General features: G+C 36.1%; 1 protein-coding gene across 1 annotated transcript in view; it reads right to left on the reverse strand.

The window, feature by feature from the left end:
* Positions 1 to 318: 318 nt before the first annotated feature.
* Positions 319 to 16,532, reverse strand: part of Scml2 (Scm polycomb group protein like 2) — an 89,396-nt gene continuing 73,182 nt past the window's right edge. The window contains exons 19-23 of the mRNA XM_057760792.1: positions 16,331 to 16,445; positions 13,616 to 13,819; positions 12,495 to 12,677; positions 10,058 to 10,171; positions 319 to 521 (exon numbers count right to left, since the gene is read on the reverse strand). Coding sequence (XP_057616775.1) covers positions 319 to 521; positions 10,058 to 10,171; positions 12,495 to 12,677; positions 13,616 to 13,819; positions 16,331 to 16,445 — 819 coding nt within the window. The remainder of the gene's footprint in view (positions 522 to 10,057; positions 10,172 to 12,494; positions 12,678 to 13,615; positions 13,820 to 16,330; positions 16,446 to 16,532) is intronic.

The raw sequence follows: 16,532 nt of genomic DNA on the forward strand, positions 1-16,532 counted from the left end.
TGCTGTGAGTCAACCCCTCCTACTCGTGGTCCTAGAATAGAACAGGGAGCAGGTTGGGGGGAGGGTTCTTGTATTTGTCATTACAAGAAGGGGTGGTCTACATGAGAGTGGCAATCCTATAACACCACCTCTTGAAAACCTGAGGTTGTTTAGTGTACGAGATTCTTAGATACCCATTTAAAGAACAGTCAGTTAACCTATAATTTAAGGCCTGAATGTTGGGCAAAGCAATCTTTCTCACAAATGAAAAAGATCAGTTGATATGGTTCCCCCACCATCCATACAACTCAGTAGCAAACTGAAAGGCCTGCACAGAGGTCATTCAAAGGCATAAGGGCAGCAGGAAAACCGGATCAAAAGATACGTTACATGTTGCCTGAAGAGGTCGGCGAGGGGGCCTGCTATGTGAGGATCTGTATGTTTCATAAACTGTATCACTTCATCCACAGACCAGGTTGAAGGGTCCTTATAGAAGCCTTGTTTCAGGACACTGGGGTCAGGTACAGCTATATAACTTGAAGCTTCAATGGGAGGGGAAAAAAAACAAATCATACTTGACCTGATCATAATCCTGAAAGAAGAGACGTTAGGTTGAAAGTAATGGTCTCACTCCTGGAACCTTCTCTTCAGTACCTAAAGTAAGGACTTAAGATTCCAACTGTAAAATCTCCTGAGAGCCTTAACGAAGATGATCTGCGGAGTACTGTACAGAGTATGTCACTGGACCTCCCCAAAGAGCAGAATAGCTTTACACTAGAAAGTACAAAGCTTCCATGGTCATGAAACACGAGTATCAATCCAAGGCCTCTTAGGTCACAAGCAAGTACAGGAAAAGGTGCTACTTGAATTAAATTGGGATAAACTGAGCTAACTCAGTACTGTCTTCTTTGAACAGATCCAACAAACTTCACACAAGCTGCTCTTTTAATGTCTTTTTCTTCTAAATTGACTTTATTTTGTTAAATATGATGGGGCCTTTCAAGTTTACAGGTTTATAATCCCTTATATTTTTCAATTTTAATTAATATATTTCAGCAATCCCATTATGTTTGAGAAGGAGATTAGTTATTGGAACCATTCTCCTCAATTCAGTATGGTCATTTTTAGCATCACTTTTACACTTTATAGATTCTCATCTCTGACTTAAATGTTAATCTCAATTTTAAAGAAAACAAAATTATTTCCTGCTCAGTTCTGTCACAAAGTAGCTTTACTAGTATTTTTATTTGATCCCTCTTTCATGATTCACTGTCTAGCAATAGATATTTTGATTAGACATTTACTAAAAAGGCAACAAGACAAAACACAACTAAGGTATTCATCTGATGAGATTCAGGTTTTAGAGGTGTTGCTCACTAAGTTGTGTAGAAATTTGTGTTCAAATACTCATTAACTTAAGGAGAATGCTCAATTTCCTACTGAGTGTGTGATGATAAAGAAGGTTTGGAACTTTTCTAGGAAAAATGTTTATATTTCTAGGTATGAATTAGTCAAATGTATATAATTTGTTTCCTATCATCCAGGTCATGGCAAATATATGGATGCTTTGAGTTTTAACCCAAGAAGTATAAACAATAAAGAAAATGTGTTCAAAATTATAATGATTTTCTGTGAGTAGTTCTACTTTTTTTTTTCTTTACAAAACCACAACTGTAAAGTAAAATAAATATTTACTAAAATATATCCTAGCCTTAAAATTTCAGAAAACATAAATAAAAATTTGCTGGACTTCATTAATCCAGGTAAAACTGGTGATAATGTAGCTGGGAGTTTTCAACATTTGGTACTGCAAGATGATGTCGTCTACAGATCTGCTGGGCTATATTCTCAACTATGCTGGCGCACTTGTGACCCATGAGCCCCAGGCTGGACAAGTCTACGGACAATGCTGTACCATTTGGGAACCAGAACAATTAGAAGTTATCTTTTACTCAACAATGCCATAAATATTAAAATATTTACAAGGTTAATTATATTTCTAAATCTAGGTTTTAAAAAGGTTTCTGTCATCAGAATCTGGTATAGTTATGCCTTGCATAACATGTAACTACTTTACAGCTAGACTGTATGAAAAGGTATGATTTCTGGAATAAAATTAATTTCAAATTAAGATAAGACTATAAGATCTTCTGTTTTCACTCTATTACTGAAACAAAATTGAGGATGCATCTTCAAAATGATGAGAGGTGGTTCTAACCTCTGATCATTACATGACTACTACTCAAATATGAAACAAACTAATCATGAGAAAACAAAGTTCAGGTATATTTTTCCTGCCTTTATAGATTGGGATATCAATAAATATACCTGAAATAAAGTGATTTAATTTCTCCTGACTATCATGGAATTTCTTCATAATGTAAAGGTGAACAATTTTCTTTTATTCAAATAATGAGAGAGTAATACAATAAGAGTTGTGTCAGCAACAGTGATAAATGAAGCTTAAACTAACAGACCTGAAAGAAAATAATGACACATCTAGATAGCTTTGAAATGAAATGGTTATCTTTTCTCTAGAGGTGCAGGCAATCAGTGTCTGGATTCAAGAACTGGCCTAGTCACATTTTTGCCAAGTGACTTCTGAGATTCTTTTTCAATGAAGGTGTTTACTAGTAGCTATTCTACAAGGAATTTTAAAAATTAAAAATTATGTCTATGAAGCCATATAAAATACATGCCTGGCACATAATGTCACATGATGATGATGACTTATTTCTAGCATCACAAAGTATTAATAAGCAATATCATTACTATTTATCTCTCCATTCCTAGAATTGTCAGTAGCATTACTCAAACATCTGGAAGTCAGATAACTAGCATTAGAAAATTTAAAATCAGAAAATTTTACAACTTTTTACTAAGAAAGCCTTTTTCACAAGTTGATATTTAGTGAACTTAGAATTAACATTTCATATAAGTTCTTATGGACTAAATATCCATTTTTAGACCTTTGGTAAACAATATCACTTTAAAAACAAGCAATCACTACAGGAGGTGGGGTAGGATAGAAGGGACAACATTAAATGTGTCATAGATGTGTATAGTGAGGTTGCTCATAGATAACATCCATGACAAAACAAAAAACAAAAAACCCAATGAGGTCACTTGCTTTCTATGTTCTTTACTCTTCAACACAGCCCAAAGAAAATGGACAGAACACTTATTATCTCCTTCACTCTTAGCCCTTAAAAGGTTAAGTAGTAGCAGCAGGAAATGCTGTGTGATATTTTTCTTTTTAAAGAAGATGCTACCTTTTCTTGGCAGATCTAAGAGAATGACAGCGGATGTGGTGATTAGGGAAATGATGTAGTTACAGAAACAGGATGCCAGAGACCTGATCCAAGAGCCACACACAGGCTGGTACCAGGAAAGGTCTTAACAGATATGACATCACATCAGAAACAAGGAGAAGGAATGTGTCCTTCTTGGCCAAAAGAGCCATGAGAGGTTTAAGAGTTCTTATAGTACTTCAGGAATTGTTTACACCTGCTTGAGAATTACTAATCAGAGAAGTCTCTATCTAATACAGCTGGTGATCCAAAGTCCCAGAGACAGTTCTGTGATGCTATGAGGACAGGAATAGCCACAACAGCATTGCCCCTGGCAATGTGGAAGAGAGAACATGACCTCTCTAATTTTGGCATTTCAAGAGGTGATCAGGTGGTATGGTCAGGTATGGAATCCTCAAGGAAAAAGATAAACACACTGACTGGGAAACACTATTCTTGAATATACCTTCATTTTTCTTTTTCCATTAGTATTTAATGTGCTTATAAGGTAGATGACTTTTTCATAACTATAGATGTACTTGATGTATTTGACACAATCTCAGAAACTCTCTTGGATACTGAAGTATATGCAGGATACAAGGAATCACCTATTGATGAATTCTCAAAAGTTTCAAGAAAACTTTTCATTTTAGACATGTCATGTCCCTCAGAAGATATTACTATAGGGGGAAAAGAGATTATCTTCAACAGCTCAAATTCTATTAGAAGGATGTCTTACTTTTCCATTGCCATGACAAGACACCATGACAAAGGCAAAAAACAAAAAAAAAACATTTAATCTGGGAGCTCATGGTTCAAGAGAGAGTTCGTGACCATCAAGGTGGGGGACATGGGAATAGGCAGGCAGGCATGGTGCTGTAGCAGTATTTAGAGCTGAGAGCTTACATCTGATGTTAGAGAGAGAGAGAGAGAGAGAGAGAGAGAGAGAGAGAGAGAGAGAGAGAGAGAGAGAGAGAATGCCAACCAACTGGGACTGGTGTAGGCTTTTATAACCTCAACTCCCTCCTTCAGCAACCTATCTTCTCCAAAAAGGTCACACCTCCTAATCTTTCTCAAAGAGCTCCAGCAACTGGGGATAAAATATTCAACTCTATGAGCCTTTGGGTTCCATTCTCATTCTGCCACATTCCATTCCATGGTCCCCATAGGCTTGCAGCAATATCATAAGGCAGAATATATTTGATTCAACTTCAAAAGTCTCAACATTCTTTCAACAATGAAACTATGTAAAAGTCCAAAGTCTCTTTTGAGGTTTGAGGCAGTTTCTTAACTGTAAGCCCCTGTAAAAATAAAAGTAAATTACATATACCTAACATGCAATGGCACAAAATACATATTACAATTCCAAAAGGGAGGAATAGGGGCATAGTGATGAAATACTAGACCAAAGCAAGACTAAAATCTAGCAGGGCATCCTCCAAATCCTGTAGATCTATGTCAGATTGTCGAAGGGCTTAGATGGCTCTGCCCTACCAGCTTTGCTGACTGCAACACATTTCTGTCTCTTGAACGGGTTCCACTCACTGTATGCAGCTTTCCTTGGCAGGTATCCTACAGTTCTGTCATCTCCAACATCCTGGGGTCTCCAATACAAATCCAGCCTTCACTTTCACAGCTTCATGCAATGGCCTCTCTGGGCCTGCATACAGAGACTTCCCTGCAACACTCCTTTCTTTGTGTAGGAAGACTCCACAACCCCTTTATTCTTGTATCCTTCTTGACTCTAAAGCCAGACCACGGCTGCCAAGTTCTGTTGCAGGATCAGGATAAAACCTGGCCCCTTCCTTAAAATATTTACATAAGCTTTGATGTGTTGTTGCTCTTTAGGAATAGATAATACCTTAGGCCTTTTCACAAGTTGTAGAATTAGTTGGGTGGGATCTTGCTCTGAGGTCACCATTCCATTTATTCCATTTCTCCTTATCTCTTTCAGCACAAACCAAGGCTCTAACATAAAATTTCCTGTTGGTCTTTTTCTCCTCAAACTGTGTATTTTGTATTTCTTGTAGCCCTGCTTGTTCTTTATCATTGCAGATCAGCATAAGAGTGATCACTAGTAACCACATGACAGAGTCAATATTTGGCAGTCTTGAAATCTCTTCTGCAAATGAAACTAATCCAAAACTCTTCAATTTAGTGTCATGAAGACGCTTAAACAAGGACAAAAGGCAGCCACATTCTTATCCAAAATATCACCAAAACAGCTAGCCAAGTTGCTAATATTGTTCCCATCTGAAATCTCTTGGGCTGGTTCACATCACTCTCAGCATTAATATCTTCTAAGCTCCTACTATGATGGCCCATTAAGTTCCACTTACAGCATTCAAGCATGCTCTTAGTACAAAATCCCAAAGTTTTTCACATCCCTCTGGAAAACGGCATGACCAGGCCTGTTACAGCACTAGCCCTCTCTGTGGCACCACATTCTATCTTAGTCACTTTTCTATTGCCCTGAAAAAACACCATGACCAAAGACACTTACAAAAGAGAGCATTTAATTTGGGGCTCACAGTTATAGAGTTAAGAGTTCATAATCATTATGATGGGGAGCACGGCAACAAGCAAGCAGGCATGGAACTTGAGCAATAGATGAGAGCATACATATTGAAACACAACAAGGCAGAGACAGTCACACTATGAATCTCTCTTTTGAAATCTTAAAGCCTACCCTGGTGACAGATCTCCTTCAACAATGCCATAACTCCTAATCCCTCCCAAATAGTTCCACCAACTGGTGATGAAACATCCAAATATCTGAGTCTATGGAGGTCATTCCCATTCAAATGACCACAAAAATAAAAAATATCTTATTTTCCTACTGTGCCTTTTATCCTACCACTGAAGAGACAGGGAAGGGCATAGCTTTCTGAGTTTGAGACCAGAATGGTTTATATAGTGAGTTCCAAGCCAGTCAGAGTTAAACAGTAAGACTTTATCTTAAAAAAATTAAAGTATCTGCCAATAAATCTAACAAAGGAAGTGAAAGACTTGTATAATGAAAACTATAAGACACTAAAGAAAGAAATCAAAGAAGATAACAGAAGATGGAAAACCATTCTACAGATTCAATGCAATCGGCAATCCTCATCAAAATACCAATGCAATTTCTTCACAGAATCTGAATAAAGATCTTAAAGGTTACAAGGAAACACAGAAGGACCCAGGATATTCAAAAAATCCTGAATAATAAACAGACTTGCTGGAGGTACCAGCATTCCTGATTTCAAGAAACATTATAGAAGTATAGCAATAAAAACAACATGGTACTGTCATCAAAACACATCAATTAGTAATATAGAACTGAGGACCCAGATACAATTTGACCCTCTTACGGCCACCTGGCTATTAACAAAGAGGCCAAAAATATATATTGGAGAAAAGACATCTTCAATTTATAGTGTAGGTTGAGCTGAATAGATATATGTAGAAAAAAAAAACCAAAACTCTATTCTAAATGAATAAAAGATCTCAACATAAGACCTAATACACTAAATCTGTTAGAGGGAATAGTAGGGATATGTAGAAGGAGGGCCTGCTTGTTTGTCCCAGCTGCCCGGCTAACTTAGCCCCAAAGTAACCACACAGAAACTGTATTCATTAAATCACTGCTTGGCCCATTAGCTCTAGCTTCTTATTGGCTAACTCTTATATTAATTTAACCTGTTACTATTAATCTGCGTATTGCCATGTGGCAGTGGCTTACTGGGTAAAATTCCCAGCGTCTGTTTCTGGCGGATCCATGGCATCTCTCAGACTCTGCCTTCCTTCTCCCAGCATGCCATTTAGTTTTCCCCGCCTAACTAAGTTCTGTCCTATCAACAGGCCAAGGCAATTTCTTTATTAATTAACCAATGAAAGCAACACATAGACAGAAGGACCTCCCACATCAGGGATAAACTTCAACTTTTAGGTACAGGCAAGGACTTTCTTAACAGAATGCCAGTAGTGTAGGCATTAAGATCTGTGATTGACAAATGGGACCTGCTTAAATTAAAAGCTTCTGTACAGCAAAGGATACCATCATTAGAGTGAAGAGCCAGTCTATAGAATGAGAAGAAAATTCTTTACAAGCTCTACATCTCATAGAGGGCTAGTGTCTAGACTATAAAAAGAACTAAAAAAAAACCTAAGCACCAACAAAACAAACTCAATTTAAAATTTTGGCATGTAACGAAGTAAAGATCTCAAGTGACAAAATACAAATGGATTGCAAACATTCAAAAATAGTTCCATATCTTTAGTGATAGGGAAATGCAAACTAATACTACTTTAAGGTTTTATTGTACCCCAGTTTGAATGACTAAGAGTTAAAAATAAGTTGGACAAAAAATTCTGGTGTGGATGTGGGTAAAGGAGAATAATTATACACTATTGATGGGAGTTTAAACTCGTACAACCAGTATGGAAATCAGTGTGGAGGTTCCTTAAAAATAAATTTATCATATAATCCAGCTATAAATCTCCTGAGCATATATTCAAAGGACTCTATATCCTATTACAGAGATACTAGTTCATCCATGTTCATTGCTGCTGTATTCACAAGAGTAAGGAAATGGAAATGGCCTAGGTACATATCAACTGATGAATGGCTAATGATAATGTGATACACTTACATAATGGAATATTATTAAGATGCTATGAAAATGAACAAGAAATTCACAAGTAAAGGATGGAACTAGAAATAACCATTAGTGAGGTAACCTAGACTGGGAGAGACAAATATTTCACATTTTTGCTTGTATGTGAACTCTAGCTTTGAATCTCCAGATATGTGTATTTAACTTGGAGTACACATAGAAGTCAGGAAAACAGTAAGAGAACAGGGAATAATGGAGCAAGAAGGGTTAAATGTGTTACAGGTTGGAGGGCAGAGTAGAGGAGGGAGTTTTCAGAGAGATAACTAACACAAAACACTTTTGAAAAAGCCAAATGGAAACCTACTTGTACAAGCTTCCTAACACACACACAAAACGTGTTTTATATATATGTATATACACACACATACATATATATGTATATGTATATATATATATATATATATATATATAAATGCAAAAAATTCAAATGGGGCCTCTCACAGACATGATAATCTATCAAAAACTCAGTGCCAGGAACATGTTACTTCTTTTGAAATGGATGGTCAGTGGGGCTTCATAGACCAGTAAATATAAGCAGGGTTATTACCATTGTTCTTGGTTACCCCCTGAGAACCTAAGGTCAGGTTATGAGGTCACATAAGACTCTATTTGCTAAACATACCACATAGAACATAGAGAAATCAAGCTGTTCTGACCTGTAAGCTACTGGTTAGCTTTCATTATGCTGGGTGGTGCTGGGCACTCTATTAAGGGAGAAAATAATCAACAGTCCTACCAAGGTATGAACCCTACAAACTATTATAATTATGGTCTGTCAAGACATATTTACTGTTACTATAGTGGTATGAATGCTATGGAAGTAACCAATCACTTAATGATCGTATTGTATTATTGTTTTAAGGCCTTCTTCAGAAGACTGAACTCATGCTTGGCATGTTAATGAGGTCAAGGACCTGAGTATAGGTTACAAGTCCTAGAGAACTTTTTCTGCTAAAAGTACACAGTACTAAACTAACTCCTAGAGATTTATACACAGATAAGTGTCTCTCTCAACTCTCCTCAGAGAAGATCCTTTTTGCAGTAGATGGAGATTAGCAGAGACCTATATTATACTGTGACCGCAAGGTTAGTAATCATCTCAGAAGAGGGGGCAGAAAGATTATGAGAGCCAGAGGCAGTGAATAACTACAACAAAACTATTTTCTAGATACAATTTGGCAACTGCATATATAAACTAACATCTGTGACTTCATGCACAAGATCAAATCAGACAAAAATTTCAGCATGGATATGAAAGGGGCTTAGGACATCTCACCCCTAGCCAAGGAACTACTAACAACTGATTGCTACTGAGAGACGGAGAGTCAGTTTTCTTCAGGGATACAGCCCCTGAGAATCTGCTCCAGTAGATAGTCCTGTATGTATGTACATAATAGCAGAACTATGTGGACTGTGTGGGTTGAAATAATAACAACAGCAGAGGGAGTGAATCCATGAAATTGGGAGGAAATTGTGGTGTAGGTGTAGAGGAGTAGTTGGAGGAGAGAATGAGGTGAGGCTTGATTAAAATACATTACATACAGGTATGTAATTCTTAATCAAGAAAAATAGCTTATTTCCAATAATAGATCACTTAGTGTTCTATTGAATGGCTAGCTTCTAACACAAAATACATGGACAACTCTTTTTCATCATTCAAATTAATGGACACTCCTAAAATCCACATTGATTCTAGGCCATCATTTATGTTTTATATGACAATTTAGTAGATCTTTCCATTCTTGCAACCAAAGCTGTAAACTTCTAAAAAACATTTCTTCTTAGGAGCACAATTCTTCAGAAATATTCCTTATGATCATACTGTTATTTTCTCATATTTGCTTTCACTGGAGAAAGCATATTAGCTTTTCTCTCACTGATTTTCCTGGTTATAAGCAATGCAAAGCAGAATAGATAGTGCTATTCTAAGTCTTTTTTAACCCAGGGAAAAATGACAGAAGTATTATTTCTGAAAGGAATACAGTGCTCAGTGACCAAAGTAATAATGTAATTGTCAAGCATGGGTGAATTTAACTTCCTACCCTCAAAACTATCCCACCAAGAGCATACATAGGTGGTGACTGAGGGACTGACTTTCTCAGTTCTGGTGTGTGTGTGAATGCCATTTACCTTTAGAGGCTCGCCCACTCTTTCTGGGAACCTTTGATGAGACTGGAGCAAAAGTTAGAGGTCGCTGAGAACATCGTTTGAGTCTTCTACTTTCCTTTAGTTCCTCACTTAGTCCTTTAAAAAAAGGTACATGTTATAATTACTTTTTTTTTTTTGGATTTTGGAGACAGGGTTTCTCCATAGCTTTTGGTTTTTTGGTTCCTGTCCTGGAACTAGCTCTTGTAGAACAGGCTGGCCTCGAACTCACAGAGAGATCCACGTGCCTCTGCCTCCCGAGTGCTGGGATTAAAGGCGTGCGCCACCACCGCCCGGCCATGTTATAATTACTATAGTCAGGTATTTTTGTATTATCTATATGAAGTACTTCTGCATCAAAGTAATTTGCAGACTATGACTTCAACAACAGTGTCAATTATTTGACTATAATAACAGGTTCACTGTATTCTATTATGTATTTCTACTGAAATACTATATTAAAGACTTGGATTGGAGAGATAGCTCAGAAGTTAAGAGCCTATCAAAGCACTGGAGACCAGATCCCAGCACCCACATCAGGCAGCTTACAAAGCCTGTAAACTCCGAGAGATCTGATTCGCCCTTCTGCGTTTTGTGAGCACTTTAATGCACACACATACATAAATAAATTCTTGTGTTCAGCAGGATGGTGGGGGTGCATGCTTTTAATTCCAGCACTCAGGAGGTAGAGGCAGGTGAATCTTTGTGAGTTTGAGGCCAGTCAAGTCTACAGATCAAGTTTCAGAACAGGCTACAAAGCTACACAGAGTAACCCTGTCTCAAAAAAAAAAAAATCTTGTGTTTGTATATGTGTGTATTTTGAATAATTTAGAAGCATTTAGAGAAAGATATGTCTAAATTTTATTTATCCTGTGGTCACATACCAGGCAAACACTCTACCACTGAGCTATATCCCCTACTTACTTTCTATTGTGATACAGGCTAGGCTTGAAATTTATCTCACATAGGCCTTAGACTGCTTCAAAATCTCCAGTAGTTGAGATCACAAGTCTATGTCAACAGACATGGCTGTACATATTTCCTCATAATTCAGAAAGTAACCACTTTGTAGAAAGGCAAACTGAGAATAAGGGAGGTTCAGTACTTTGTCCATAAAGTATAATTCTAATTAACAGCAAGCCTTGGATTAAAATTTAGATCTGCCAGACTTCATGTCCTTATAGTGTACAGGTTACACAGCACTGGAACCCAGATTTGATAAATTCCAACACCTTATGACAATGACTATTGTACTTTCGTGTAAGGACTTTCTGTATCCTAACTTTATTTCAGAGGGATTCACTAGGCAGTTAGTTATACCAGCATGGAGAAACCATAAAGGGGACTCCAATTAGGAGATCACTTTACTAAGCTAGAAAAGGGGTGGGGCAATAGGGATCTAAATGGGATGAGGGTTGTGGCAAGAAAATGGGAGAGAAAGGAATAGAGAGGAGACACTTCACTGAAACAGAGGCAATAAAGTTTATGAGGAAAAATGAGAATAATCAGAAAGACCTGAAAATGAGTAACTGGAGATGATACCCCGGTTTTCTACCTGATTGGAATACACTGGACTTAAACACATTAAGACTATCATGGTATTCTAGTTCCAGAATTGACAGCATTTGACAAGAAGACAATGCAGCTTTAATACCGGGACTTACAGCTACTCTTGTGACATACATAGACTTCTACTACAACCAGAATATGGTTACTTGTCAATAGTTATATGAAAGAGCAACAAACATCCAAAAAAATGGACAAAAACCTCAAACAATCTTTTCACTGCAGAGATTAGAAACAAGAATATCATCTGTGGTTCTATAGGACAACATTGCACTCACCTTTTTATTCAGTCATCAGTTTGAGAGTCTATGGAAGACAGGTAATTGTAGCTAATTTTGAGAAAATCATTCTTTATCTATGGGCTCAATAGTCTTTGCTACTTTCTTTAGATTAAGGTCAATAATGTTAAAGCCATACCTCAACCTAACAGAATATGTCAAATATCAACTATTCATAAAGAAGCAAAACATAGCACACTGGCTTTGATTCTCAAGTTTACTAGGAATACAGTTAAGAAATTAGTTTCTCACTTTAAGTGAAGAAAGTATAATTATAGACTACACATTTTTCATTAGTTCAATGTGTCAAAATGTTTGATGATGACAGAAAGGAAAACTCTGAAATACTCAGATTCCCAAGTATAAAATGCAAAATAAAAGCATAGTAGGGGTCAGCAGATAAAGACACTTGCTACGCAATCCTGGTGATCTGAGTTCAATTCCTGGAATCCATGCAAAGATGGAAGGAGAGAACTGACTCTATAAACTTATTCTCAGGCCTCCATATGTGCACTGCTCCCAACATCCCCTCCCCACTTTCTCAGATATATAGTATACAAAACTTTTATTTTTCTTACCTGGTTCGTTTTGATCAAGCTCTGTAGTAGAGGTAGGAATATGAGCCTTAGGTTTAAAAGGCTGGCTACTCAAAAACTTATCGCACTGCATGCTGCGGCAGAAATTTTCAAGAAAGCGAAGCGCAAATGATGCACTATTCACGGGAGGGAGCTGAACACTATGAACTTTCTCATCAAAGAAGGCTATGGGGCGGGGAGGTAAGGTCAGTCATCAGTCATCTCATAGACAGATGAGAAATAAAATAAAAGAAATCAATTCAGGAAATGTACTTTTAAGCTTACTTTCTGGGTTTTGAAATTTAAAAAGGAACTGATAAAAATCCTATTAAGTATATATAAATAGTGCAACAGAAATGGCTTGGTTTCTAGTAACCCTTCTACATCCCATGAGCACAAATGTTATGATATCTGTTTATAGAATCATGATAGACAATAACTACAAATTACTTCTCTCCTATTATATTTTTTCTTTAAAATTTTTTTTTATGGTGCTGAGCACTAAATTCAAGGCCTTGTGCCTGGAAGGCAAGCATACTATCCCTGAGCTATAATCCTTAGCCTTTTCATTTTATCTTAAGAAGATTTTCTTTTGAGTCACATTATTCTTTAAAGCTTATTAGAAATTTTTCAAAAAAATAAAACATTTTAATAGCCAAAGTACTATGCTTAAACATCTAGCTTAGTAAAGCATGTACAAGAAAAAAATCAGTATCTTTTACTTAAACTTATAGTACTACGCTGACTACTACCTATTTTATTTTCTGTTTGTTTGTGTGAAACAGGGTATCAATATATAGCATTGGCTGACCTGGTACTTTACTTATAGCCCAGAGTGCCCTTGAAGTCACAGTAGTCCTTCTGTTTCAGACTCCTGAGTACAAGGAAAATAGGTATATGCCACAATACCTGGCTTTTATCTGTCTGCTTTGATAAAAGTAAACTTTCCAAATGAGATTTAAAATTTTGTAAGTATATAACCACCATACTTATTCTATTACATCAGTATAATAAAGTGCTATAGTAGAATATAAATATTATAAATAATCGCTATGCAATAATAGTCTGTTTCTCTAAACCTCAAATCAAATTTAGAACAGATATAAAGAATTAGATTAATATACCAGTTATTACTTCTCCTCCTCGATTATCTGGCTTAATAAATAAAAACACAGTCTTGGAATCAATGGCACAATCCACACAGGCCTGCACAGTCCGCCGGAGAATCACATTCACAGGACCTGGGCCAAAATGGTCAGGCAACTGCTGAACTTTCTGTGGATTCAGGTAGGGGCCACAATCTCCATGTTTATTTATATAGACACAGACTTGAGGAGAAAAAAAGTATATAAAAATGAGATGAATTAAAACAAATTTCCTGAAAATATTACATAATTGTCATATCCTACTAGTGATTTCACTTAATGGAAACATAATAATAGTTCATATCATTGACCATTTCTGAAAACATGCAGGTAGATATATTTTCATAATTATATAAAGATACTGAACATGCAAATAGTCCAAAAATAGCTTATGTAGCATTTATGACTTCTATTCAAACTGATTATATAAAATATATGCTTGAGAAGACTTAAAGGGCATCATATAATCATTCTTAATTTAGCATTGCAAGAAATGATACAAAATTAAAGAGTAGTTTCTTGTTATTATTTAAATTTTGATCTTTCCCCCTCCAACTCCTCCTAGAGCTTTCCCGCTTCTCTACCTACCCAAATTCATTATATATACAATATATAAATTTCCTTTGAAAATTGTTCATCCTTACTCATTGTAAATCACTGATAGTGTACTTCAACTACATTTTCTAAAGCAATAAAATGACTTATAGTATATATAATAGTAAGTTGTAATGACAAAGTTTGAATATGAAAATAAAAATTTCCTTCTATATATGACTAGGCTCACTGACGGAATTTTTTTTTTTTTTTTAAATTTTTGAGACAGGGTTTTTCCGTAGCTTTTGGTTCCTGTCCTGGAACTAGCTCTTGTAGACCAGGCTGGCTTTGAACTCATAGAGATCCACCTGCCTCTGCCTCCCGAGTGCTGTGATTAAAGGCGTGCGCCACCACCACCCGGCTACTGAGCGAAATTTTAAACCATTTTCTTTGTACTATAAAATCATATAGTACAGAAGTTTCTCATCTATAATCATGGTGTCAAGTGTAGATAATTTAAATTGACAAATGCAAATCAATGTATACTAGAAAATCATGCAGGTTTATCAGTACTCAAACCATTTTAAACTTAATTTGTACTGAAAAATTACATACACACTTATGTAGTATACTAAAAACCATACATGTCAATTTTACTAGGTTGAAATATGATAATTTGACTTGTCTCAACTGTCAGAGGAAGGATAGCCTCTCTCACAAAAATGAAACAGTGATTCAAACCTAACCCAAGGTGATAATAGCACAGATACATTCAGAAAGTAAAGCAAAAGAAGGATTTCAATGTTTTACCATATTTCTGCTTTACATGTTGAGATCCCTTATAAGGAATCATTGGTACCAGAATATTTCAAACATAATGAGATAACTTGGGGGATGGAACATATGTCTGAGCATAAACGTCACGTATACTTCATAAAAACTTTATACACAAAGCCTGAGGTAGTTTGATATCATACTTTTGTGGCACTCGTGGTTTGATTGCAACTCATCATATGAAATCAGGTGATTTTTACTTGTGGTGTCATGTCAGTACTCAATAGGTTCATTCTTGGATTAGATATTATCAACTTGCATTCATTTAGCTAGTGTATTAAATATAATACACTATTTCTTATAAGAAATAAGAAATTAAGTGTGTTAAATGAACCTTTAAAAACAAGTGGTATTTAAAAAAATAATTTCCTTTAAGTGAGAAAAATGATAAGGAAGAGTCCAAGGAAAATAAGACATAAAGGTGGCACTTCAGGGTATGAAAGAACAGGACACACTTTTAAAACACTGACGGGGCTGCTCTCTCCAGAGGGCCTGGGTTTGCTTGCCAGCACACACATGACAGTTACGACTGTCTGTTGTGGCAATATTTTGTTTGTACTATAACAAATAAAGCTTGCCTGAGAATGAGCGTGCCAAGCAAGCCACTAGTTAGCCATAGAGGCAGGGTGGTGGCACACACCTTTAAATCCAGCAGTTGGGATACAGAGGCAGATGGATCTCTGTGAGTTCAAAACTATCCTCGGTTACACAAGATTGAATCAGTCTAAAAGAAAAATAGAGCCAAGCAGTGGTGTCTCACTCTGACTCTGGGTTTTTATTATTAAGACCAATTAGAAATCATATTACATCCTGTATCTCTCTAGTCCCAGTGGATCTGACATTCTCTTATGGGCACGAGGCAGATACATGGTTGCACAAATACAAATGTAGGCAAAACACTCATACATACAAAATAAAATGAAAGGAAAATTAAAATACAAAAAGATTAAGAAAATGTATATGGGATGATAAAAAAGGATTTGCTTTGTTTTGTGCTCTTTGTACCAGAGAAGAATTTAATATCACCATGTCCTTTGACAGAAAAATTATTTTCAAAAGGTAAGAGTTATTTGGAAAACACATATAATATGAAATGACAAAATACTTTGAAATAATAAGGATTTGATAATGCCACAAATTCAAAATGTTGGATATTTACTTTCAGGTAACAGATTTACACAGGCTGTTTTTGCTTAACATTAAGCTGAACTATTAGTTTAACAAAATACATTAGTATCTTACTCATTTTCAGTACTTTAGCAACACTCAAATCAATGCTGAATAAAATATGTAATGTTTATTACTGTTCTGAAAATACTAACTTACCTGTAGACATCACTATTTTAGATGGCCCCACAGGAAACTTATTAGATGAAGATCTTCTAATTAGTGAACTGAGAGATGCTTTAGATGTAGAAGAAATAACTGGAATACATTTTTCCTGTTTTAAAAAAAAGGAACAAAGAATGCAGGTAATGGTCTCTTTTAAAAGCTTCCAGATTAGAAAACAAAAATGGGAGACATCACT

The sequence above is a fragment of the Chionomys nivalis genome, chromosome X (genome assembly GCF_950005125.1).
Source record: "Chionomys nivalis chromosome X, mChiNiv1.1, whole genome shotgun sequence".
In the NCBI taxonomy this organism is placed as follows: domain Eukaryota; kingdom Metazoa; phylum Chordata; class Mammalia; order Rodentia; family Cricetidae; genus Chionomys; species Chionomys nivalis.